This window comes from Onychostoma macrolepis, chromosome 02 (genome assembly GCF_012432095.1).
Source record: "Onychostoma macrolepis isolate SWU-2019 chromosome 02, ASM1243209v1, whole genome shotgun sequence".
Lineage (NCBI taxonomy): Eukaryota > Metazoa > Chordata > Actinopteri > Cypriniformes > Cyprinidae > Onychostoma > Onychostoma macrolepis.
This window is the reverse complement of record NC_081156.1, coordinates 31727187-31755063: the sequence shown is the minus strand read 5'-3', so window position 1 is coordinate 31755063 and position 27877 is coordinate 31727187. Positions and strand designations below refer to the sequence as shown.

Here is a 27877-nt window from a genome sequence, read left to right as displayed (position 1 = left end):
GCGTCATGTGATTATGAGTAATGAGTGGATCACCGCTGAAAACACATTTGTGACACTACACTACAAAACCAGTCATATGGGTCAGTTTTTCGAAATTGAGATTTATACATCATCTGAAAGCTGAATAAATAAGCTTTCCATGGATATGGTTTGTTAGGATAGGACAATATTTGGCGATTTGAAAATCTGGAATTGATGGTGCAAAAAAAGAAAAAGAAAAATATTGAGAAAATCGCCTTTAAAGTTGTCCAAATAAAGTTCTTAGCAATGCATATTACTAATCAAAAATGTTTTTATCCATTTATGGTAAGAAATTTACAAAATACCTTCATGGAACATGATCTTTACTTAATGTCCTAATGATTTTTGGCATACAAGAAAAATGTATAATTTTGACCCATACAATGTATTTTTGGCTATTGCTACAAATATACCCCAGCGACTTAAGACTGGTTTTGTGGTCCAGGGTCACATATAGGCTATGTTTTGCTTAACCTATTTATGTACAATTATTCTAAAAAGAATTTTAATGTCATACAAAAGAAAAAAAAAAAGTCATCATTGGCCTGAGTAAATTGAACCATTATAGAATTGTGACTGCACAAGTAATGTAGTAGGCTAATTTAGGAGGTAAAAATACAAATGTGACCCTGGACCACAAAACCAGTCTTAAGTGTCAATTTTTCAAAATTGAGATTTTTTCATAATCTGAAAGCTGCATAAATAAGCTTTCCATTGATGTATGGTTTGTTGATCAGACAATATTTGGCTGAGATACAACTATTTGAATATCTGGAATCTGAGGGTGCAAAAAAATCTAAATATTGAGAAAATCACCTTTAAAAGTTGTCTAAATGAAGTTCTTAGCAATGCATATTACTAATCAAAAATGAAGTTTTGATATATTTATGATAAGAAATTTACAAAATATATTCATGGAACATGATCTTTACTTAATATCCTAATGATTTTTGGCATAAAAGAAAAATCGATAATTTTGACCCATACAATGTATTTTTGGCTATTGCTACAAATATACCCCAGTGACTTAAGACTGGTTTTGTGGTCCAGGGTCACAAATGGCAAGAAATTTGATAGGCCTAACAACTGAACGTCTATGAAACGCCAGTCAATAATATTTACAATTACAACCATATATTTTTCAATTAAAGAAAACTTAGAGAATGTGGGCTGCTTCTGGTACTTGAATTTCTACTTCGATATAATGAGATCCAAGTTTAATAGATATGCACCCCTTCGTTGAAGGCAGCGCCTGATTGCCTAATCCCAACCCCACCCCAAATCCTAACCCCTCTCGCACACCAACTCCTAAACCTACCAATGCTAAGGGGTGCATAATCTGCAGAATTCGGCACCACACCGTCCATTGCGGCCAAAAAAAACAGACCAGCCCACCGGCAATCCTCCCGGTGCTCCGATTAGCCAATCTGGGTCTGGGTCCAGGGTCACATTTCAGGTGTTAATATATGTTATGATTTAACATGTGCTTTGTGCTACTGTATAACTAGAAAAACGATCAAAACCACTAGCATCAACATGAAGCAGGTGCTCAAAAAGAGATGATATAACAGGGCCGATGTACAGAATCTTAGCTTACTTTTTATTTTAATCATACATTTAACTTAATCCATGTTAAATATAAATATAGTCCAACTCAGTGTGAATTTTATTCACCTTTCTTGATTCAAGTCCTTTTTTGACTACGGGCAAGGCCTCAGGATCTTGCAAATTAATTTATGGTAGGCTATAAAGGAACAGAAAATAGGACATGGACCTATTGGTTTTGTTTTTGAGGATGAAGAGGGGGAGGGGGGTGGTTCTGAGCATCTGTTTTGGTGGGTTGCACTCTTTACTAATAGGAACGATAACTCAGAAAGTTTCATAGTTTTTTGATTTAACACTCACTAAGTCAGCGATCAACAATTGCAGTAATATTTTCTCTGGAGAATTTCATAAAGGTAAGTGATAACTCAGCAGACAGAAAACAGATTATAAATTCCACTGAGATATTATATTTTTGTATAATATAGTATAAGAAATGTTAAATTTGCATTAATTTTTTACTCATGTGCAATAATTATCAATCCAATCATTGATTATTTCTTCAGTTGGTTAATGTTTAATATTTAAGTTATTAAGATCAGATGATAGATAGATAGATTGTCTCCAATTTGGTATGATAGATTGATAAATTGTCTCCAATTTGTTTTCAGTGTACATTTATGCATCAAGATGAAAGCCCAACCAATCACTGAATATCAGTATGAAATATCCACTTTAGACTATTATGATTACAATTTTACCAATGACGACATCTGTCTCAAGAAAAATGCTGTCCAGTTTGCGACAGCCATCACTCCAGTCATTTTCATCATCATCGTTCTGTTCAGCTGTGTGGGAAACACTCTGGTCGTGTGGGTCCTTGTGAAGTATGAAAATCTGAAATCCCTCACCAACACATTTCTGTTCAATCTGGCTCTCTCTGATCTGATTTTCACTTTTGGGCTGCCCTTCTGGGCCTACTACTACATGTATGGCTGGACTCTTGGAGATCCTGCTTGCAAAGCAGTTAACTTTGTGTTCTACACGGGATATTACAGCAGCATCATCTTCCTGACGGTTTTGACCATCCACCGCTACATGGCCGTGGTTCATCCCATGTCAGTGGTCATGTCTAGGAAGAGTCTGCACTGCTATGCGACATCAATAGTCATCTGGATCATCAGTCTTTGTGCTGCTATCCCACAAGCCAGGTTCAACTCAGTTGTGTACAACCCCACTGATGCATTCATGGATGCTCAAAACAACAGCACCAATGCAGTTCTGCTCTGTGATTTTGCTGGTGAAATAAATTGGAAATTGTCAAGTACATACTTGCAAAATTCCTTTTTCATTATAGCTTTTGCGATCATTGCATTTTGCTACACTGTGATCTTGGGACGGCTGCTTCGACCAACATCTCACACTCGTAGAAAGACGGTGCAGCTCATCCTCTTCATTGTGGTGTTTTTTTTCTTGGGATGGGGGCCGTACAACGTGGCCATATTTCTGGACTCTCTGATTTCGTGGAAAATCTCTCCTTTTAGTGATTGTAAGCTGAGTGAATCTATAGACTATTTGATGTATGTCTCTCGGATGGTGGCTTTCTCACACTGCTGCCTGAATCCTGTGTTTTATGTTTTTATGGGGATAAAATTCAGAAACCACTTGAAGAAAATGTTACAGACTTTCTGTAGGAAAAACACAGAGTCTCAGAATCGACAAAGCAGGCTTATTTACTCAAATGGTGAAGAAATATCTATGTATTAGCTCTCTACGCTTAAAAGAAAAACTGAAGAAAAAAAAAAAAAAAATCCTGGGTTGGAACATTGCATGTACTGATTTTCATCAACAAAATGAATGCAATGTAAATGTCTGTACAATAAACTGATCTCTGAAATTGCATGTAAATATTTGGAAACATGTAGCTCAAGTACTAAAACATATCACAAAGTTGCAATTTGACCTTGATCCTTGTCTTATGTTGTTAAATGATGATTCTTCCTATAACTTCACATTAGTTCAGAGAAGACTGTTAATGGCTGGTTTCACTGCTGCTAAAAAAACAATTACACAGCAAAGGTTCACACCTGACATGGATCCTAGAAGATTCTGGCTGCTGTCTTTTCATTATATTGTTTGTTTAGAACGCAGCACTGCAAGGATTAATGGGGCTAGAATACAAACTGTCACTTATTGGAGTAGTATAGCCCAAGCTTTAAAAGAATTGTTTTAAATTGATGATACATTATTCTGTGTGGTAATTCGCTGCCGTGGTTTATTTGTTTATTTTTGTTGTTGTTGTTTTTTTCCCCCCCTTTCTTGATATTTATGCTGTTATCCAACATTTGTAATGTTCTTATTTCAAAAAAATTAAATAAAAATAAAATAAAAAAAATAAAAAATAAAAATAATTGCATGTAAATAGCTCTAAAAATCTGTGGTGCAATCTTATATACATTTACTGTGTTAAATTGATTTGCATTGTATATTTGCTTTATTTTACACATTCATAATCGATGCTGTAAATGATGAACAAATAAATTGGTGTGTTTATACAGTAGTGAACATGTTAGCTCTTTACTGCGTTTGTTAACTTTAAAGAACATAAAGAATTGTTACACGTTTTTCAAATTATTTGCACTTTTCCAATTAGATTAACTGGTTTTAGATTAACAGCACTGTAAACAATCCAATTAACAAAATGTTGGAAGGGCAAAAATATTTAAAGTTTAACTAATTTTATTGCTTGGGCTTAGTTGAGAAGACATATTATATTAAGTCTACACAAATATATTTTAAAAACATTGAATGAAGGGTTATTTTCAAATCCAGTCAACATTTCAGAATGTCAGTGTTGACTAAACTAATAAAACCAAATCCAGCCAATATACTGAGATCATTCTGCACATGCACCAGCCTGAGTGACTTTGCAGGAGAGACAGCAGCCGCCATCTTGTCAAGTTCACGCGTCAGGTAAGTGCCACTAAATAAATGTTATTTTTTAGACTAAATTTATTGACAAAAACTCACAGCATATCCGGTATTTTTGAGTGGATATTTAGAAGTGTTTTATGTTCGAATAAAAATGGTAAGTGTATGTCAAGTTAATGCGTCAGGTGTGAAAACTTTTTGAATTTGAAGATCAAGGTAAATTGTACTAAATTTGTCTTCCGGAAACATGCAAGTATCTTCTGTTGCATCCGAAGGGCAGTACTAAATGGGGGCAAAAAATGATATTTCAACAAAATAAATTCTGACATCAGAATCAGTATAAGAATTAGCTTTATTGCCAGGTATGTTTACACATACAAGGTATTTGTTTTGGTAACAGAAGCTCCACAGTGCGACAGAATGACAGCGACAAGACAGGACACCGATGATAATATACAAAATAGACAATGTGCAAAATAGCAAAAACACAATATACAAAATAGACAATTTATTATATACAGGTATGTTAGGTGCAAATTTGAAATGTAATAAGTTAAGTGTTCAAGTGTTCATGAGATGGATTGTCTGAGGTAAGAAGCTGTTCCTGTGCTGGTCGTTCTGGTGCTCAGAGCTCTGTAACGTCGACCAGATGGCAGCAGTTCAAAGAGGGAGTGTGCTGGATGTGAGGGGTCCAGAGTGATTTTGCCAGCCCTTTTGCTCACTCTGGATGAGTACAGTTCTTGGAGACTGGGGAGGGTTGTAGCGATGATTCACTCAGCAGTCCGGACTACCCTCTGGAGTCTTCTGAGGTCAGATCTGGTAGCTGAGCTGAACCAGACAGTTATTGATGTGCAGAGGACGGAGTAGAATGATGGCGGAGTAGAACTGTTTCAGCAGCTCCTGTGGCAGGTTGAGTTTCCTCAGCTGGCGAAGGAAGTACAACCTTTGTTGGGCCTTTTTGACAATAGAGTCTATGTGATTGTTCCACTTCAGGTCCTGAGAGATGGTGCTGCCCAGGAACCTGAATGACTCCACTGCAGTCACAGCGCTGTTCATGACGGTGAGTGAGGGGAGAGCAGGGGGATTTCTCCTGAAGTCCACGATCTCCACTGTTTTGAGCATGTTGAGCTCCAGGTTAAGACTGCACCAGACAGCCAGCTTTTTAACCTCTATATATGAAAGACATCTTCATCCTGTTCAAAAGTTTTCACCCCCGACTCTTAATGCATCGTGTTTCCTACTGAAGCATCGGTGAATGTTTGAGTCCCTCAGTTGTCCTCAATGTGAAAAGATGGATCTCAAAATCATACAGTCACTGCTGGAAAAACTTCAAAATGCAAAAGATGCTGGAAAACCGAAGAATCTGCAGGACATGGAGGATTTTTCTAAAGAACAGTGCTCAGTTTAACTGTTCAGAACAAGGGACTCATGAACAGCCGTAAAAACAAAAACAAAAAAAAACAGTTGTTAGATCATCCAGGTAACCACACACAGTATTAAGAACCAAGTGTTCCCAAACTTTTGAAGGGCTTTTTTTTTTTGTCTTGTGGACTATATGTAAACATCTTTTATGTAAAATATCTTACTCAGGACAGTACTAAATAAAAAATAGCATGCATTTTGTATGATCTCTCTTATTTTGTTAAAATTATTCACATCTTCACAGATTCTGAAAATGGTTCCCAAACTTCTGCATGCAATATATATATATATATAGATAGATAGATAGATAGATATAAACGTATACACATATTCAGGTGCTGGTCATATAATTAGAATATCATCAAAAAGTTGATTTATTTCACTAATTCCATTCAAAAAGTGAAACTTGTATATTATATTAATTCATTACACACAGACTGATATATTTCAAATGTGTATTTCTTTTAATTTTGATGATTAGAGCTTACAGCTCATGAAAGTCAAAAATCAGTTTCTCAAAATATTAGAATATTACTCAAGAACAATACCAATACGAAGATTCTCTATGGGGTTCAGGTCAGGCGAGTTTGCTGGCCAATCAAGCACAGTAACACTATGGTCATTGAACCAGCTTTTGGTACCTTTGGCAGTGTGGGCAGGTGCCAAGTCCTAAGTCCTGCTGGAAAATGAAATCAGCATCTCCATAAAGCTTGTCAACAGAAGGAAGCATGAAGTGCTCTAAAATGTCCTGGTAGATGGCTGCGTTGACTGTGGACTTCAGAAAACACAGTGGACCAACACCAGCAGATGACATGGCAGCCCAAATCATCACTGACTGTGGAAACGTCACACTGGACTTCAAGCAACATGGATTCTGTGCCTCTCCACTCTTCCTTCAGACTCTGGGACCTTGATTTCCAAATGAAATGTAAAATTTACTTTCATCTGAAAAGATAACTTTTTACCACTGAGTAACAGTCCAGTTCTTTTTCTCCACAGCCCAGTTAAGATGATTCTGACATTGTCTCTGGTTCAGAAGTGGCTTGGTAGCCCTTTTCCTGAAGACGTCTGAGCGTGGTGACTCTTGATGCACTGACTCCAGCTTCAGTTCTCTCCTTGTGAAGCTCTCCCAAGTGTTTGAATCGGCTTTGCTTGACTGTATTCTCAAGCTTGCGGTCATCCCTGTTGCTTGTGCACCTTTTCCTACCCAAATTCTTCCTTCCAGTCAACTTTGCATTTAATATGCTTTGATACAGCACTCTGTAAACAGCCACACCTTTCAGTAATGACCTTCTGTGACTTACCCTCTTTGTGGAGGGTGTCAATGTTCGTCTTCTGGGTCATTGCCAAGTCAGCAGTCTTCCCCATTATTGTGGTTTCAAAGAACAAGAGATACCCAGAATTTATACTGTAGGGATGGTCATTTATTCAAACTCAAATGTAAATATTCTAATATTTTGAGATACTGATTTTTGACTTTCATGAGCTGTAAGCTCTAATCATCAAAATTAAAAGAAATAAACATTTGAAATATATCAGTCTGTGTGTAATGAATGAATATAATATACAAGTTTCACTTTTTGAATGGAATTAGTGAAATAAATCAACTTTTTGATGATATTCTAATTATATGACCAGCACCTGTATACTGTAAAAAAAAGTTGTTTCAACTTTAGAAAGCAAGTGTTTGTACTGCCTTAAAATTTAAAGTTTAGTCGAGTGAAATATGAAATTGTACTATGTGAAAACTTGGATATTTGAGTTGCGCAAACTTAAAATTTGAAGGCAGCATGAACACTTACTTTTTTAAGTTGAAACAACTCTTTATGATGTTTCATTAACAAAGTTCGGGAGGAGCAGGTCAGATACTTAACCTAATTAGACACAAGTGGTACAATCAAGCTAATCAATACATGGGTATGAATACAGCTGACGTACCTCCATTCATTCGATGGTTAATCAGCATCCGGTCTGCACCTTTTGCCATTACTTCACAGCAGGGGTGTGGACTCGAGTCACATGACTTGAGACTTGACTCGGACTGGAGTCCCAAATTTGATGACTTGCGACTCGACTCGACATAATTAAAGAAGACTTGCGACTCGACTCGACATAATTAAAGAAGACTTGAGACTCGACTTAGACTTTGACAGCAATGACTCGAGACTTGACTTGGACTTGAGCCCTGTGACTCGGAAAGACTTGATCAGATCAGCGTCGTTATCACTCTAGACGGGTGCAGCGTGCTTGCGCTTGACTGGCAGTAAGCCAGAGACTGCGTTCAGGGAGCGCTTGATATACAGTATATGCTAGTATAAATGCTAGTATAAATTAATGGAGTAATAGCATAACTTACAACAAAAGAACCGAGATACGAAAAAAAGTAGTTGCTATCTCTGCTCGTGAAAAGCGCTGCCCTGCCCGTTTGGTCGCCGCCCAGCAGACACACGGAGCGAGCAGGAGAAAGGAGATCACTGGTGCTCGCCTCATCATCACCGTGACCGCTGCTGTGAAATGCTAAACATATTCCTCACTTCTTTTGTTTGTCCGACACCGAGGTGGACCATGAGTGACGGATCCGCATCACGCCACGACCCCTCGCAGCTCTACCAACTCGATGTGCTTTAATTTTCATTTTTATTGGTAAACACCTCTCCGAGCAACCTGATCTCACAGAATTCCGTGTAATGTTCACGGACTTAATTAACCCCGAATCTGTGGTGGCATCATGGAATCGCCGAAAATTCCGTGATGGGCTCACAGAAGGCATCAGCCGTGGTCCATGCACGGATTCACTGGTTCAACACCAGCGCTGCATAAAAAGAGTGACTCCGATGCAATTATATTTTGTATATAAATTTATACTTTCAGTGGAGTACCTGACCCCACCCCTACCCTAAACCTACCCAGTTCTGAACAATAATGATGACGATAAATTTCCCAGAATCGCGTCTGCATATTGATGCTAAGGGTTTCCGTGCGTGGAGCACGGCTGATGCCTGTCACTGACTTACATTGGTATCACTTCTGTGAGCCCATCACGGAATTCTTTCTGTGAGCCCATCACGGAATTTTTTCTGTGAGCCCATCACGGAATTTTTTCTGTGAGCCCATCACGGAATTTTCGGCGATTCCGTGATGCCACCACAGATTCGGGGTTAATTAAGTCCGTGAACATTACACGGAATTCTGTGAGATCATGTAGCTCCGAGACCTTTTTTTTTTTTTTGTCAGATCTCCACTGTTCAATCAGTTGCATATTTTAATTGCATGTGCATTTTATTTTATTTAAACCTCAGTTAAGTTTAAAGTTAATCCATAATCAAGATTTAAATCTGAGTTTAAAGTTATGGTGCAAATATTACTTAAATCCAGGATCAAAATGATGGGTTAGAATGTAAACCTGCTTATTTTTAAAGGTTTAAAGTTTGGTGCAAAATAATTATTAGATAAACCTTGATTTAAGCTAGATTTAAAATTAATTATTGCAAAAAAAATTAGCTATAATTTGAAGAAAAAAAATAAAGGAGCAATTGGCCTAATGATCATTTTAAAATATAATTTGAAGAAATGTTCTTTCACAAAATGATTTGTGAATTGCAGTCTATATATAACTAAAATATACTAAATTTTTCTCCCCCTTCACCAGGCACTCATTTCACTTTTATTTCTTTCAGGATAATTAATTGAATTCACGTGTTGTAAATCAGTCTGTAGCCTATAGCACATATAGCCCCTAAATTTAGCGATCAACTATGCATATTATATACTTAACATTTAACATACAACATTTTGTCTTTGTTACTCTTAGTTATAAAGAATGGTAGCACAGCATTTTTGAATGACTGTCTTCATGAGTTTGTCTGCATCCATATTGCAGGTTTCCTCTCACATAAAGTATGGTAGCAGTTATTTCTTCTAGTTCTTTCAAAGTGGTTCTTTCTGAGTTTCTGCTCATATGTTTTTAAATCCGTTTCATTGAGGTTCCAAATAATGGCTCATTGGCTTAGATATAACAAACACCTAGCATATATTCTTCTTATGCACACATGCAAAGTATTTCTAAAAAAAGTATTTCTTTTCATTTTAATTACTTTTGAAGTATTTCATGTAATTTCTATGAAATTATGTTGTCTTTGATATTCTGTTACTAATAAAAAAGTTTTTTTTTTTTTTTTTTTTTTCACTGCTTGTCCTATTTTGGCACAATCCCTAAATTGAACTTGAGTAGTTTTACTAAGGGCACCCATCTCACATTAAATTAAACTTATGTAAAAACATATTCTACCCGACTTCCTGATATAAATTACTGTAAATTTGATATGGGAATTAATACTGAGACACTAATTTGGGCAAAGAGCACTAATGACTTGTTTAAGACTTATTTTGACTCGAGACTTGACTTGGGACTTGTCTGTCTTGACTCGGGACTTGACTCGAGACTTACTTGTGACTTGCAAAACAATGACTTGGTCCCACCTCTGCTTCACAGACTCGACTTTTTCCCGTCCAAACAACGAGACCCATGCTGGGGATCTTTTCGGACCCTCCGACCAATCTGCAGGCCCCAGGATCGGTCTTTCTCCACCAGACACGGCCGCCGAGCTCCAGGCTTCGTCGCGGCCGCTGCTCTCAGGTCCACACGCTCTCCTCCACCGGTGTCACTTCCATCCTCTTATCATTCGGATGCACGGATTTCATCCGCGCAACAAACAAGCGGATTTGCACGATCTTTTCGTCACCCCGCAAACCAGCCAGCCTCACTCCTAAATCCGTTCCAGCGGCTAATAGATCGAGAAAAGCCCGAACTCGCCTCGCTCGACACCACCATTGTCCCGCCCAACACCCGCGAGCGTCAGGTCGCAGCAGCAAGCCTCACTCGCTTCCCGCTTCGGCTCAGCCTTCACCGCGGATCTCCCGGCCGCGGCGCCGTATGCAGCCGGGTCTCTTCTGTTTCCAGATGCTAGCGCGAGGCGGCCTCCTCTAGCGGAGCAACCATCAGTGTTGCCAAATAATTCTCAGGTAAAATGGCTCAAGGCAGGTAATTAAGTTGAAGGACGTCGCGACATCATTGGATGTTAATGTCACTGTAACCGTGACACAGTGCCTAGAATACACACAGGAATTACTTAACTTTCCGTATTTTTCACCAGCATTTCTTACCAGTATTCAACTTACACATAGCATTCCTTAAATGGATAGATAAAATGAATAAGATTAATTTTGTTTTGTGGATAATTTTTTGATCACAATCATAGGTGTGTAAAAAAAAATATACAGGTGCTGGTCATATAATTAGAATATCATCAAAAAGTTGAAACTTGTATATTATATTCATTCATTACACACAGACTGATATATTTCAAATGTTTATTTCTTTTAATTTTGATGATTAGAGCTTACAGCTCATGAAAGTCAAAAATCAGTATCTCAAAATATTAGAATATTTACATTTGAGTTTGAATAAATGACCATCCCTACAGTATAAATTCTGGGTATCTCTTGTTCTTTGAAACCACAATAATGGGGAAGACTGCTGACTTGGCAATGATCCAGAAGACGAACATTGACACCCTCCACAAAGAGGGTAAGTCACAGAGGGTCATTACTGAAAGGTGTGGCTGTTTACAGAGTGCTGTATCAAAGCATGTTAAATGCAAAGTTGACTGGAAGGAAGAATTTGGGTAGGAAAAGGTGCACAAGCAACAGGGATGACCACAAGCTTGAGAATACAGTCAAGAAAAGCCAACTGAAACACTTGGGAGAGCTTCACAAGGAGAGAACTGAAGCTGGAGTCAGTGCATCAAGAGTCACCACGCTCAGACGTCTTCAGGAAAAGGGCTACCAAGCCACTTCTGAACCAGAGACAACGTCAGAAGCATCTTAACTGGGCTGTGGAGAAAAGAACTGGACTGTTGCTCAGTGGTCCAAAGTCCTCTTTTCAGATGAAAGTAAATTTTACATTTCATTTGGAAATCAAGGTCCCAGAGTCTGGAGGAAGAGTCGAGAGGCACAGAATCCATGTTGCTTGACGTCCAGTGTGAAGTTTCCACAGTCAGTGATGATTTGGGCTGCCATGTCATCTGCTGGTGTTGGTCCACTGTGTTTTCTGATGTCCACAGTCAACGCAGCCATCTACCAGGAAATTTTAGAGCACTTCATGCTTCCTTCTGTTGACAAGCTTTATGGAGATGCTGATTTCATTTTCCAGCAGGACTTGGCACCTGCCCACACTGCCAAAGGTACCAAAAGCTGGTTCAATGACCATAGTGTTACTGTGCTTGATTGGCCAGCAAACTCGCCCTGACCTGAACCCCATAGAGAATCTATGGGTATTGTCAAGAGGAAGATGAGAGACACCAGACCCAACAATGCAAATGAGCTGAAGGCCATTATCAGAGCAACCTGGGCTCTCATAACACCTGAGCAGTGCCACAGACTGATCGACTCCATGCCACGCCGCATTGCTGCAGTAATTCAGGCAAAGGAGCCCCAACTAAGTATTGAGTGCTGTACATGCTCATACTTTTCATTTTCATACTTTTCAGTTGGCCAAGATTTCTAAAAATCCTTTCTTTGTATTGGTCTTAAGTAATATTCTAATATTTTGAGATACTGATTTTTGACTTTCATGATCTGTAAGCTCTAATCATCAAAATTAAAAGAAATAAACATTTGAAATATATCAGTCTGTGTGTAATGAATTAATATAATATACAAGTTTCACTTTTTGAATGGAATTAGTGAAATAAATCAACTTTTTGATGATATTCTAATTATATGACCAGCACCTGTATATATATAAAAATAATAATTATAAGAGCCTGCATTTGTTGCTGGTTGCTGAAAGTGGCTAGGCTAGTGTGAGACTGGCTAATCTAGCAACAAATGGCTCAATCAGCAACACTGTAACATTTAGTGTGACATGCTGGAATGTCCAGGTAGCCTGCAAACCATTTTTCCATGACCTACAGCTGCAGGAACAAGCACGAGGCTGCCTCCGCTTGCAATACAGGCCCACACATCTGTCTTTTTTTTCTCCCGCTACGAATAACCTTTTTCCTTTACAGTGGCCTCCAGCTCCCGTAGCAGACACTAGCGTGAGGTTACTTCCGTTAGCAGAGCAGGATACGATAGCTCTTCAGGACTCCCTTCCTGTGGCTTACAGCAGCAGGAGCAAGCACAAGGCTGCCTCCGCTCACAACACAGACCCACACATCTTTCTTTTACTCCTTTTCTATTGCGCTTCTATCAGTTTCCCACCTCAAGCCCCAGAGGGCGTTGTTCAGTGTGAGGCTGCCTCCGCTAGAATTTGCGGCCCCTGCTCCTCTCCCTCACAGCTCTCTACTTCACTTAACGTCACAATATCCTCTTTTACAGCAACATCACTGCTCGTCCCACCAAATGCTGTTGCATCGGTGCCACCGCTAGTGGCTTACAACATCTGAGCGCGGATCCTGGCAGGTGCAGACATAGACCCCTCACCTAAGGAATCACCAACGAATAATTGGGTAACGGATGCATTGCAGGCCACATAGGCCATAATAGTTTTGAATAAAGTATCAAAAGTAACACATGGTTTTGTTGAAACTTCATAATGTATTATACAATATCATGTAAATACTCATTACATCAAAGCCTAAAGAGGGCTCCAATGGCCTGACAATCGTCTATATCAGTGGTTCTCGGGCCTGTCTTGTGGGCCCCGGCCGCCGCATGGTTTGTATGTCTCTCTTATGGGCCACACCCATTTCAGGTCTTGCAGACTCTACTAATGAGCTGATGAGTTGGCTTGGATGTGTTGAATGGGGGAGGCATGCGGGATGTGCTGTGGCTGGTGTTCCCCGGGACGGAAATTCTTGGGTAAGAAACCCATTCTAGGCAACTGTCCATATTTCCAGAGGCTATGTAAAATGTGAAGGAACAAGCTAACGGCAAGCAACTTATTTTTGAAGTAATTGGGCTATGTTGGTGGTTAGATTAGCCTGTTTGTAGCTAGCTAAATTAAGTTCACTGTAGAGCAGGACCGAATGCATTTGTATCTGCTGTAAATTATGGTGTTCCAGTATAAATGGTGATTACCGCGTGAGGCTGCTGTTTTTTTTTTGTTTTTTTTTTGTTGTTTTTTTGCATGAGGCTGCTGTTGCAATAGCTATGAAGATTGTAAGTTACGTTATCGCTGCATTAGTTCGCTACCCTTTGCAAAATGCTCCTCCGTCTCATTTGTCTCAGTCTCATTTGTCTCGCATATCAGCTATTACTCTGACATGAAGTCGATTTGAGAACTGTTCGACCTACAAGTAAAGCATACTGTTTAATGTACAGTAATATTAGTATCACTCAGCTCAAGTGGAGGCAGCGCTAAGCTAGGGCTGAACAATTCAGTATCAATATGTATCACGATATAATTTTTTTCAATAACGGTGATATGATTTTTAAACACATTTCCGATATTTCGATATACATTACCAGTGTTTCCCATACATTGATTTATTTGTGGCATTTGACTTCGTTGAATAAACATGAGCACTGCACGTTTCAAAAAGCGGGTGATTTTTATATGAATGTATCTCTGAAGGGAACATACTGTCTTCAGAATAGTTTTGATGTTATTTTCATTTTATCTGATAAAGTAGCGTTCATGAGCGGAGCTGCTTAGATTACAGCCGTTACCGGGGAAACCGCTAGTTCTTCTGCTCTCAAAGCGCCTCCTACTGGCAGAGAATCAGATTCTACTCCGTTGTTTTCGACATAATAATAAATGTTTTTTTGAGCAGCAAATCAGAATATTAGAATGATTTCTGAAGGATCATGTGACTGGAATAATGATGCTAAAAATTCAGCTTAGAAATCACAGGAATAACTAGCATTTTAAAATATTTTCAAGTAGAAAACAGTTATTTTAAATGGTAAATATTTCAAAATGTTACTGTTTTTGCTGTATTTTGGATCAAATAAATGCAGGCTTGGTGAGCAGAAGAGAATTCTTTAAAAAACTAAAATCTTACTGTTCAAAAACCTTTGACTGGTAGTGTATGTTAGCCTATAGTTTGGTTTGTCACCTTTTTCACCCCTGACGAGTTTGCACCCCTGTGAACAATAAGAATAAATTGCACCCAAACACATTGCTGGGTTTCCTGATATACAGCGGTTCTGTGATCTACACTGTAAAAAAATAAATCTTTAACATAATAGACAAAGGAAGTACTGGCAGCTCATTACATATGACATTATCCATTAATTTTACGGACGTTTCTGTTAACTCTAAAACACAGTGCAAAGAAATATAAAATTCAAAATACAATTATACAGTGCATTGTGCCCTATTTTTACAGATTTTAAAAAATTTTTATTGCTGACGTCTCAGCTTCTCCTTTCTAAGCCTTTTCCTCCAAGTTTGTTCACTCTCAGAAAAAAGATACAATGTGGTCACTTTTTAAAGTACATATTACCTAAATTGTTAATATTAGTACATTTTGAAAGGGTACCACCCCAGTGCCAGTTTGGTATCTATACCTGAACACAGATTGTGTAGAGTGAAATATGCCAAAAAAAAATGAAAAGGCATTGCATGAGCTAAACCTGTCAATGTGTACAACCACCATCAGGTAGGAAACATCTGTCAGGATGTGTGGTCCCCATTGGTGAGGACTAACCATTTGTGAGATCTAACCTAATAACTCTACCCTCATCTTACAATTATGCCAGTATAGTATAAGTTCTGTTTTGCAACTAAATAAATCTAATTAAAAATGCCTGCATGTTTGCTGTGGCCACATGCTCTCATTGAGGTTGTGTTTCCTACAAGCAACGCTGATCAACAAAACATCTTGGAATCTGCATTTTGCATTATGTGCTATTATGATAATGATGATGATGATGATAATGTTTTTTGTTTATAATTAAATTATCAAAGTTCAATATAACTGATATATTTACAGACTTTATAATGTGGGGTTTGGGTTTTGTTTTTGGGTTCATGTTTTCGGGTTCATGTTTTCATGTCTTTTGTTTTGAAGATTAGTCACGGTTCCTGTTTGTTTTATGCTTCCCTTGCCCTCATGTCTTCATGCTATTGGTTCTCGTGTTCTTTGTGTCACGTTCTGATTGGTTGGTTCTTGTCATGTGTCCAGTCTTGTTTGCTATAAGTAGCCATGTCATTGCCTTGTTCCTTGTGGTGTATTAAAGTTGTAACCAAGTCAAGTTACAGATTATAAAACAGATTATTGTAAATAAACTGCATTTGGGTTCTCACTATGCTCGCCTCCAGTGGAATAATCATTACACAATACAGGTGCTGGTCATATAATTAGAATATCATCAAAAAGTTGATTTATTTCACTAATTCCATTCAAAAAGTGAAACTTGTATATTATATTCATTCATTACACACAGACTGATATATTTCAAATGTTTATTTCTTTTAATTTTGATGATTAGAGCTTACAGCTCATGAAAGTCAAAAATCAGTATCTCAAAATATTAGAATATTACTTAAGACCAATACAAAGAAAGGATTTTTAGAAATCTTGGCCAACTGAAAAGTATGAAAATGAAAAGTATGAGCATGTACAGCACTCAATACTTAGTTGGGGCTCCTTTTGCCTGAATTACTGCAGCAATGCGGCGTGGCATGGAGTCGATCAGTCTGTGGCACTGCTCAGGTGTTATGAGAGCCCAGGTTGCTCTGATAGTGGCCTTCAGCTCATCTGCATTGTTGGGTCTGGTGTCTCTCATCTTCCTCTTGACAATACAGGTCAGGCGAGTTTGCTGGCCAATCAAGCACAGTAACACTATGGTCATTGAACCAGCTTTTGGTACCTTTGGCAGTGTGGGCAGGTGCCAAGTCCTGCTGGAAAATGAAATCAGCATCTCCATAAAGCTTGTCAACAGAAGGAAGCATGAAGTGCTCTAAAATTTCCTGGTAGATGGCTGCGTTGACTGTGGACTTCAGAAAACACAGTGGACCAACACCAGCAGATGACATGGCAGCCCAAATCATCACTGACTGTGGAAACTTCACACTGGACTTCAAGCAACATGGATTCTGTGCCTCTCCACTCTTCCTTCAGACTCTGGGACCTTGATTTCCAAATGAAATGTAAAATTTACTTTCATCTGAAAAGAGGACTTTGGACCACTGAGCAACAGTCCAGTTCTTTTTCTCCACAGCCCAGTTAAGATGCTTCTGACGTTGTCTCTGGTTCAGAAGTGGCTTGGTAGCCCTTTTCCTGAAGACGTCTGAGCGTGGTGACTCTTGATGCACTGACTCCAGCTTCAGTTCTCTCCTTGTGAAGCTCTCACAAGTGTTTGAATCGGCTTTGCTTGACTGTATTCTCAAGCTTGCGGTCATCCCTGATGCTTGTGCACCTTTTCCTACCCAAATTCTTCCTTCCAGTCAACTTTGCATTTAATATGCTTTGATACAGCACTCTGTAAACAGCCACATCTTTCAGTAATGACCTTCTGTGACTTACCCTCTTTGTGGAGGGTGTCAATGTTCATCTTCTGGGTCATTGCCAAGTCAGCAGTCTTCCCCATTATTGTGGTTTCAAAGAACAAGAGATACACAGAATTTATACTGTAGGGATGGTCATTTATTCAAACTCAAATGTAAATATTCTAATATTTTGAGATACTGATTTTTGACTTTCATGAGCTGTAAGCTCTAATCATCAAAATTAAAAGAAATAAACATTTGAAATATATCAGTCTGTGTGTAATGAATGAATATAATATACAAGTTTCACTTTTTGAATGGAATTAGTGAAATAAATCAACTTTTTGATGATATTCTAATTATATGACCAGCACCTGTACACGACCAGAACTATGAACCCAGCAGTTTCACGTCTCCTCTGCCTGCGTCAGGGTGGCCGGGCTATAGAGGAGTATGTGGCTGATTTTTGTGAGGTATGTCACTTGGTGGATTTTAATGACGTGACCCTCAAAGACATTTTTCGTTTCTGTGTCGATGAACCCCTTCATTCAAGTTTGCCAGGGGGAACTATTTGTTGGACATTGGAACAATATATTGACTTTGTTCTGTTGTTGGCTGGGTCACCTCTTACTGTGGGAGTTGCGGATGAGGAGCCCCGTGTAAGGTCCACGCACTTGGCCCAAAGAAGGTATCCAATGGTGGATGAAGGTTTCTTGCGTGTTCGGCCTTTTCAGCGTGCAAAGTTATTAAATTTAGGTTAAATTCAAATCTGACTCCATTTTATTATGACCTCTAATTTAGATTGAAATGCCAATTGATTATTTGTTCATTTCTAATTATTATTATCATTATGGCATTTGATTATTCTAGTTAACTCTTTACTATTATTGTACTCGTTCATTCGGGTGCTCATGTCACTCAAAGATATCGCTTCGGCCGTTAGCGTATCTTACGGTCACATTCTCATCAGTCTTGTTTATTAGACAGAGGTAATTGGCTAATACTTTAGACGGACGCTTCTATGCTTGCTCATTCTAAAAGTACCTTTAATTAGCTCAAATAGTAGAGCATGGCGCTAGCAACGCCAAGATCATGGGTTTGATTCCCAGGGAAAGCAAGAGCTGATAAAATGTAAAAACTGTAACTTGAATGCAATGTAAGTCGCTTTGGATAAAAGCGTCTGCCAAATGCATAAATGTAAATGTAAATTAGCCCCCATAGATTTGTACACACTTGAGTAAAGCAACACTACCCCAACACTATGGTTTACCCATGTACACTTAGCTAGAATAATATTACAATAAACAGAGGTTAGGCTCACCCTATTTAGGTTGGTCGAACAACATCCAGTTGAACTAAATGGAAATTCCAATCCCTTACAATCTAAGTACACTTGTACACAACAAGTGTTAGCCGGATCTCTAAAGATACAGGTGGTGCGCCCTATGCTCCATCTCAACTGAATCTTAGTCCGTTACTAACCTGAGCAAGGAAATGTGGTAACAAGGATACAACGTAATCTACTAGAGTCAATAATTACAGGGTAAATCAGAATAAAATCAAATGTAACAATTCATTATCAGTCAAGTAAATACGTATTATGCCAATTATACAGCCAATTCAAAGATATCAAATCAATACAAAATATTAAAATCTCAAAGATGAATCTAAGAGTAAGCATACCTGACTTGAGAAAAATACATACAGTAGTATGAAGTGTGTGAACACCCTTTATCCTATGGGCTCATTCCGGCTACAGAAGACCCAGATCCTTTCGCAACATTTCCTTAAGTACTTCAGACCAAGACCAACATCCCCTGAGATGGAGACAGGAGCTAACAATTGGAATTTGTATTGATCGAGTTAACACCTTTTGGGACAAAAGGTAATTTTGCATGAAAAGCACTGGGAACTGACCCGCCCTCTACAGTATGTAAAGTATCTCTAAACTCTTAGGATCTGTATTATCTTTTAGTTTACTTGTAAGAATGAGACCATTGTACCAGACGCCCGGAGACAATTCAAATGATACCAAACATGACTGTAAATATCAATTGCATTCATGTATAACATTTATATTCTACTATTGACCATTCTGAGTGAGTTGAGTGAAGGGAAGGATGGGTGAGGGGACGGAAGGGGATGAAAAGGAACTGATGCGTATGTGAGAGATGTGTTTTCCCGCATTCTCTCAGTGGGATGTGGGAACAGATGTCTGTATGTTAATACATTTTGTGTGTGTGTGTGTGTGTGTTGTCCATCTCAGAAGTTCAAAGTGCCTGAGGTTCTGTAATTCTTACACCCGCAACTGTGCTGTACCCTTTGCACCAGAGCATACTCACGTCCCGACTGTCTTCTCTGGTGTTGTTCACGTCGTGCCTGCTACTTCGAAGCCTGCTCACGTCACATCTGCCAAGTCAAAGCCTGATCACATCATGTCTGCTTCTCCAGGGCCTGCTCACGTCATGCCAGCCACTCAAGAGATTCTTCACAACATGGCCACCATTCAAGATCTTCGTTGCAAGATTTCCGCCACTCAAGAGTCTCTTCGCAAAATGGCCGCCGTTCTAGAGTCTTTTCATGTGACAGCTGATCTTCCAGAGTCTCGTCACATCTCAGCTGATCTTCCAGAGTCTTGCCATAACATGGCCGCAATTTCAGAGTCTGCTCACGTCAAGCCTGCTACGCCGGGTGAGATTGCCGCCATGCACCTGAGCCTCGTCACGCCACTGCTGCCAAGCAAGTTTCCCCTAAGGATTTTTGTGGGGGGGCTATAGCACAAAATCTGCTCCTGCAGATGCGGAGCTAGGGCCAGGACTGATTGCCAGTGTGATGGACCCACCACTGATGTCAGTGCAAGCAGCTAGCATCCCCGGGGCCTCAGGACAGGCTATTACAGAGACTGTTGCCCTAACCTCAGTGCTTCCTGTCATGGTGGTCGCCATTTTGAGCGTGTGGGCGGCACACTGTGCTCCTGAGGCCTCTCCTGTCCACGAGTATACTCCTGAGGCCTCTCCTGTCCACGAGTCTGCTCCAGAGGCCTGTCCTGTCCATTAGTCTGCTCCAGAGGCCTCTCCTGTCCATGCATCCACTCCAGTGCCTCCAGAGGTGTCGTTCACTGCAGAACCACCAGAGGTGGCGGCTTCCGCTGCAGAACCTCCCGAGGTGGTGGCGCCCACTCATGAACTCACTGCCTGTCCTGTCACGGCTATGGAGGCCATTCATGAACTCACTGCCTGTCCTGTCATGGCCACGGAGGCCGTCCATGAGTTCTCTGCCTGTTCTGTTATGGCCACTGAGGCCACTGCTAACCTATCCATGCTCTCTGTTTCAGTATTGCCTGATCCACCTTGGTGGATACCTGCTCTCTCTGCTCCGCCATGGCTCCCTGCTCTGCCTGTTCCGCCATGGCTCCAAGCACCTCTGGATCTGGACATGGCGGACTTCTACTCCACGGGTTCACTGTCTGCCTCTGTTCCATGGCCCAGGCCCGTCACCGTTCCACAGTCTGCCTTTGCTCCATGGCCCTGGCCCTCCACTGTTCCACGATCTGCCACTGCTCCACGGTTCAGGTCCACCATTGCTCCACAGTCCCGATCCGCTGCCATGCCATGATCCAGGTCCTGTTCCCCAGTTCCACCTCCGCTCCAGCACCCTCCTGGACTTTTTGGGTTTTGTTTGGGTTGGGTGTTTTGTTCGGGCATCTGGAGCCTCCCTTAGAGGGGGGGATATGTAATGTGGGGTTTTGTTTTTGGGTTCATGTTTTCATGTCTTTTATTTTGAAGTTTAGTCACGGTTCCTGTTTGCTTCCCTTGCCCTCATGTCTTCATGCTATTGGTTCCCTTGTTCTTTGTGTCACGTTCTGAATGGTTGGAAGAATGTTGCTGGGCCTTTTTCTGTCACAACTTTTGAGAGTCACAAAAAATAAAAATACATTTTACCCAACATCATCACTGCTAGTTTCTTGTACTTGCATCAGTTCTATATTTCAGTCCACCGCAGCTTTTACACTTTAGTAAGCATATGTGGTTGGCTGATTCTGTGTGGTCGTCTGGTATGTTTTTTCGTTATTTGTGTGTTTTGATTTTATTGGTACTATAACATCAGACGGTCCAGGAAAGAACAAAAGACGACAGTGAAGTTTAATCAGGTGAATTAGTTTACCTTTATTTGTATGCTTTAACATGGAATTAGTGTAGCATTGTTAATAAATTGTCTGTTACCACATGCAGACTAATAATCCAATATCTTATAGGTGTAGTGTGTATGTCTGTGCCATTAGCAACAGCAAACAAAATTCACAAAATAATGACTGTTATGATACTGCAAGATAATGTAATGAACCACTTCTTTTTAGTGAATCAAACATATACTTATCAAATGTAGATGATCGAGTTATATTATATTATATCATATTGACAATGTGTTAAATATACATTTTATATGCATGTATGAATTTAATACATTTTCACATTTATGTGTAGGCCTATTGTATGTAGTTTTACAACAATACAAAGGCCTGTTTTTGGATTGAATTTACTGTATCCTGCCTCTAAAAAGACTGAAAAGTCATTAAAAGTCTGTCTTTTGCAAGAATAGTTTAAAATGTATATTTTATTGAAATGAAAAAAGAAGCAATGTAGTTTTGTTGACAAGTGATAAGGAACTATAATTGCTACAATTCAGCAAAATAAATATAGACAAATAGTCACCACTGACAAATATATGTTATGATTTAACATGTGCTAAGTGTTACCGTATAACTAATCAATTTATCAAGTGTTTCTGTAGAGTCATTTTATGAAGCAGGTGTTTTCAAAAAGAGATGAGAGTAACAGGGCTGATGCATACAGTCTTATTTTAAGTTTTATATTAATAATACATTAATAATACAACCCAATCCATATTTGATATACAGTGGGGCAAAAAAGTATTTAGTCAGCCACCAATTGTGCAAGTTCTCCCACTTAAAAAGATGAGAGAGGCCCGTAATTTTCATCATAGGTATACCTCAACTATGAGAGACGAAACGAGGGGAAAAAAATCCAGAAAAATCACATTGTAGGATTTTTAAAGAATTTATTTGCAAATTATGGTGGAAAATAAGTATTTGGTCAATAACAAAATTTCATCTCAATACTTTATTATATACCCTTTGTTGGCAATGACAGAGGTCAAACGTTTTCTGTAAGTCTTCACAAGGTTTTCACACACTGTTGCTGGTATTTTGGCCCATTCCTCCATGCAGATCTCCTCTAGAGCAGTAATGTTTTGGGGCTGTCGCTGGGCAACACGGACTCCAAAGATTTTCGATGGGGTTGAGATCTGGAGACTGGCTAGGCCACTCCAGGACCTTGAAATGCTTTTACGAAGCCACTCCTTCGTTGCCAGGCGGTGTGTTTGGGATCATTGTCATGCTGAAAGACCCAGCCACGTTTCATCTTCAATGCCCTTGCTGATGGAAGGAGGTTTTCACTCAAAATCTCACGATACATGGCCCCATTCATTCTTTCGTTTACGGATCAGTCGTCCTGGTCCCTTTGCAGAAAAACGGCCCCAAAGCATGATGTTTCCACCCCATGCTTCACAGTAGGTATGGTGTTCTTTGGATGCAACTCAGCATTCTTTCTCCTCCAAACACGACAAGTTGAGTTTTTACCAAAAAGTTATATTTTGGTTTCATCTGACCATATGACATTCTCCCAATCCTCTTCTGGATCATCCAAATGCTCTCTAGCAAACTTCAGACGGGCCCGGACATGTACTGGCTTAAGCAGGGGACACGCCTGGCACTGCAGGATTTGAGTCCCTGGCGGCGCAGTGTGTTACTGATGGTAGCCTTTGTTACTTTGGTCCCAGCTCTCTGCAGGTCATTCACTAGGTCCCCCGTGTGGTTCTGGGATTTTTGCTCACAGTTCTTGTGATCATTTTGACCCCACGGGGTGAGATCTTGCGTGGAGACCCAGATCGAGGGAGATTATCAGTGGTCTTGTATGTCTTCCATTTTCTAATAATTGCTCCCACAGTTGATTTATTCACACCAAGCTGCTTACCTATTGCAGATTCAGTCTTCCCAGCCTGGTGCAGGTCTACAATTTTGTTTTTGGTGTCCTTTGACAGCTCTTTGGTCTTGGCCATGGTGGAGTTTGGAGTTGGACTGTTTGAGGTTGTGGACAGGTGTCTTTTATACTGATAACGAGTTCAAACAGATGCCATTAATACAGGTAAGGAGTGGAGGACAGAGGAGCCTCTTAAAGAAGAAGTTACAGGTCTGTGAGAGCCAGAAATCTTGCTTGTTTGTAGGTGACCAAATACTTATTTTACCGAGGAATTTACCAATACTTTAAAAATCCTACAATGTGATTTTCTGGATTTTTTTTTCTCATTTTGTCTCTCATAGTTGAGGTATACCTATGATGAAAATTACAGGCCTCTCTCATCTTTTTAAGTGGGAGAACTTGCACAATTGGTGGCTGACTAAATACTTTTTTGCCCCACTGTATGTATATGTGTGTGTGTGTGTGTGTGTGTGTATATATTGTGACGAGTCGGTGGCCCTCCCCCTCATTATCATCACCACCCCGTGCCGTATTCGCCGCCCTTCACCAGGCTCCCGATGGCAGTGGGTGTGTGAGAGAGGAGGGGCGTAGGAACAGCGAGGGCTGGCGGCGTGTGATGAGGCACAGCTGAACGGAATGAAGCCTCATCACCGCCGCTGTTTAAATGCCAAGCGCGCCTCTCCTCGAGAGATCGGTCTCTTCCCCCGTGCATGCACGCTAGTGTCCTCGTGGGTCCAGGAAGGGTGCGTTGAGGGACGTCGCGCCACCGAGGATGTAAGTCGCGGAACCGCCAGAGTCAGCGTGAGAACCGCACCCGTATTACGGCCGACGGGCCAGGAGGCCGGGCCGTCCAAAGTCCCGCCAAAGGCCGCGGAAGGAAGAGGAAGAGCCGCCGCTCAAGACAAGCCGCCGCCCCTCGTGCCCCGGACCAGAGCGGGAGCGCGTGCGGCCACCAGACTCCGCCCCTTGCCTGGACCCTTCCCTTCCGGAACACTGCCCTCCTTCACGAGCCCCGCAGCACAACGAGGACACCAGATTCCCTGTTTCGTGTGGACACTTCTTCCCCCTGGACACTTTATTTTATTGATTTTTGTTTAATAAAAGCCTCTCCGAGGCCTGACGCCACACCCACTGTGTCTGTCGTTGGCTCCTCCCGTCACTATATATATATATATATATATATATGCATGCATATGCTAACTCGGTGTGATTTTTATTCATCTTTTATGATTCAATTCATTTTTGACTAAGGGAAAGGCCTGTCCAGGTCTTGCAAATGAATTTATGGTAGATTATTAAGGAACAGTAAATAGGACATGGACCTATTGGTTTTGGTTTTGAGGATGGGGGTGTCTGAGCATCATTTATTGGTGGGTTGTACTCTTTACTGATACTCTAATAGGTACATCTAACCCATCTAGAAAGTTTCATCGTTTTTAGATTTAACACTCAGTCTGCAATAAACAATTATAGTGTAATTTCTCTGGAGAATTTTATAAAGGTAAGTGATAACTCAGAAGGGAAACAACATAGAAAAATGGCTTCCACTGAAATATAGTAAAATAAATGTTATATTTGCATTAGTGTTATGCTCTAAATACTTCTGAAGTTCACATGAAAAATATGTGCAATAATTATCAATGCAATCATTGATTATTTCTTCAGTTGGTTAATGTTTAATATTTAAGTTTTTCAGATCAGATAGATAGATAGATAGATTTAATACAGTGTGTTACTTGCTGTTTTTCTGTTTTATTGTTGTTTTTTGTAATCGTGAAATTTTCTGATTGAAAATTATCTCCAATTTGTTTTCAGTGTACATTTATGCATCAAGATGAAAGCCCAACCAATCACTGAATATCAGTATGAAATATCCACTTTAGACTATTATGATTACAATTTTACCAATGACGACATCTGTCTCAAGAAAAATGCTGTCCAGTTTGCGACAGCCATCACTCCAGTCATTTTCATCATCATCGTTCTGTGGGTCCTTGTGAAGTATGAAAATCTGAAATCCCTCACCAACACATTTCTGTTCAATCTGGCTCTCTCTGATCTGATTTTCACTTTTGGGCTGCCCTTCTGGGCCTACTACTACATGTATGGCTGGACTCTTGGAGATCCTGCTTGCAAAGCAGTTAACTTTGTGTTCTACACGGGATATTACAGCAGCATCATCTTCCTGACGGTTTTGACCATCCACCGCTACATGGCCGTGGTTCATCCCATGTCAGTGGTCATGTCTAGGAAGAGTCTGCACTGCTATGCGACATCAATAGTCATCTGGATCATCAGTCTTTGTGCTGCTATCCCACAAGCCAGGTTCAACTCAGTTGTGTACAACCCCACTGATGCATTCATGGATGCTCAAAACAACAGCACCAATGCAGTTCTGCTCTGTGATTTTGCTGGTGAAATAAATTGGAAATTGTCAAGTACATACTTGCAAAACCCTTTTTCATTATAGCTTTTGCGATCATTGCATTTTGCTACACTGTGATCTTGGGACGGCTGCTTCGACCAACATCTCACACTCGTAGAAAGACGGTGCAGCTCATCCTCTTCATTGTGGTGTTTTTTTTCTTGGGATGGGGGCCGTACAACGTGGCCATATTTCTGGACTCTCTGATTTCGTGGAAAATCTCTCCTTTTAGTGATTGTAAGCTGAGTGAATCTATAGACTATTTGATGTACGTCTCTCGGATGGTGGCTTTCTCACACTGCTGCCTGAATCCTGTGTTTTATGTTCTCACGGAAATAATATATATCAAAAATTTCTGTAGGAACAACACAGAGTCTCAGAATCGACAAAGCAGGCTTATTTACTCCAATGGTGAAGAAATATCTATGTTTTAGCTCCCTACGCTTAAAAAAAAAACATTGCATATACTGATTTTCATCAACAAAATGAATGCAATGTAAAGTGTCTATACAATAAATTGATCACTGAAATTGCATGTGAAAAGCTCTTAAAATCTGTGATGCAATCTTACAAGAAGTTGTTATATACATTTACTGTTAAATTGATTTGCATTATATATTTGCTTTCTTTTATACATTACTTATTGACGCAACAAATGATGTTTTATTAACAAAGTTCAGGAGGAGCACGTTCAGATAATTAACCTAATTAACAAGAGAAGAGCACAATCAGTAATCAACCCAGTTAACAAGATAAGAGGTGTGTAGATATATACACAGCAGACTTACCTCTCCACACTTACAACTATTCCTGTCCTAACCTGTAGGGGGGTACTCTGGGTTCAGGCCAAAGTTCCGAGCTCGGAGCCCTCCCCTTGGACAGCACGCCAAATATGCATAAACCTTATTCTATTTATTATATGTAAGTGTGAACTTGTGAAATGATGAACAAAAACATTTTTGTTGTGCATGTTTTTCACATTATTTGTATTTTTTGTATTTTTTCAGTTGGATAAGTGGATTTTAGATTAACAGCTTTAATAACAAAAAAAAAAATTTAAAAAGAGATTTAAAAAAATACATAGCATATGCAATTTAAATAAAAACAAATATTACTGGAGAATGTTAAATGATATGTATGTGAGTGTGTTGTATGTATTAATTTATGTATTTTGAAATTTACTAGCAATTTATGTCTGAAAATATTTTCTACACTAATTTTTTTTCCGGTGTTTCTGAAAATCATTATCATATATCCTTCAATAGTTATGATTTATTCATGTTTTAGGAAACATGCATTAGCTATTTCACTGCAAAACTAGGCCTTATTTCTGTAATTAATTTAGTAATTTATGAGTCATAAACAATAAGAATAAATTGCACCCAAACACATTGCTGTTGGCTCTGTGATCTATGTCTGACGTCTTCTCCTTTCTAAGCCTTTTCCTCCAGCTTTGTTCACTCTCTGAAAAAAAAGATACAACGCTGTCACCTTTTAAAGTACATATTATTACCTAAATTGTTCTTATCTGTACCATTTGAAAGGGTATGTACAACCACCATGGTGAACATGGTGAAAAACGGAAAACCTATCAAGTAGGAAACATCTGTCAGGATGTGGACACTGGTGAGGACTAACCTAATAACTTTACTCTGATCTTAAAATCTACCTGGTCTCATGGCATAGACCAGGTTGCTTAACATTATACCTGTATAGTGTACATACTGTTTTTCAAGTAAATAAATCCAATGAAAAACGCCTGTATGTTTGCTGTAACCTCATGCTCTCATTGTGGTTTCTTTGGGTATTTCCTGCAAGCAACTTTGATTAACAAAACATCTTTGCATCCATGCATTTCACATTATGTGCTACTAGAATTGAAATTTTTCCAATTATTTTTTTCTTAAACAACAACAATAATAATTATAATGTTTTTGGTTTGTATATAAATAATCAGTAATCACATTTTCCAAAGTTCATAAACTGATTTATTTACAGACTTGGCTAACTGAATTCTTTTACAGTTTTTTTCAAAAT

The 27877-nt window shown here is 39.5% G+C and overlaps 2 protein-coding genes and 1 pseudogene across 3 annotated transcripts in view; 2 read left to right on the top strand and 1 right to left on the bottom strand.

The window, feature by feature from the left end:
• fyco1b (FYVE and coiled-coil domain autophagy adaptor 1b) overlaps window positions 1-10537 on the bottom strand; it is a 29319-nt gene extending 18782 nt beyond the window's left edge. The window contains exon 1 of one of the 2 annotated variants that reach the window (XM_058749562.1): window positions 10396-10537. The gene's annotated coding sequence lies outside the window, so the exon portion shown is untranslated. The other variant, XM_058749553.1, reaches the window with a different exon arrangement.
• Window positions 698-4095, top strand: LOC131523294 (chemokine XC receptor 1-like). Its single transcript, XM_058749583.1, has 2 exons — window positions 698-1979; window positions 2235-4095. Exon 2 carries the CDS (start codon window positions 2254-2256, stop codon window positions 3328-3330), a length of 1077 nt encoding a protein of 358 aa, XP_058605566.1. The 5' UTR covers window positions 698-1979; window positions 2235-2253; the 3' UTR covers window positions 3331-4095.
• A 14344-nt stretch (window positions 10538-24881) lies between the features above and the next one.
• LOC131526683 (chemokine XC receptor 1-like) lies at window positions 24882-27519 on the top strand (annotated as a pseudogene).
• Window positions 27520-27877: the final 358 nt, after the last annotated feature.

Coding starts and splice junctions, on each gene's coding strand:
- LOC131523294 (XM_058749583.1), top strand. CDS start 2,254: ATGAAAGCCCAACCAATCACTGAATATCAGTATGAAATATCCACTTTA.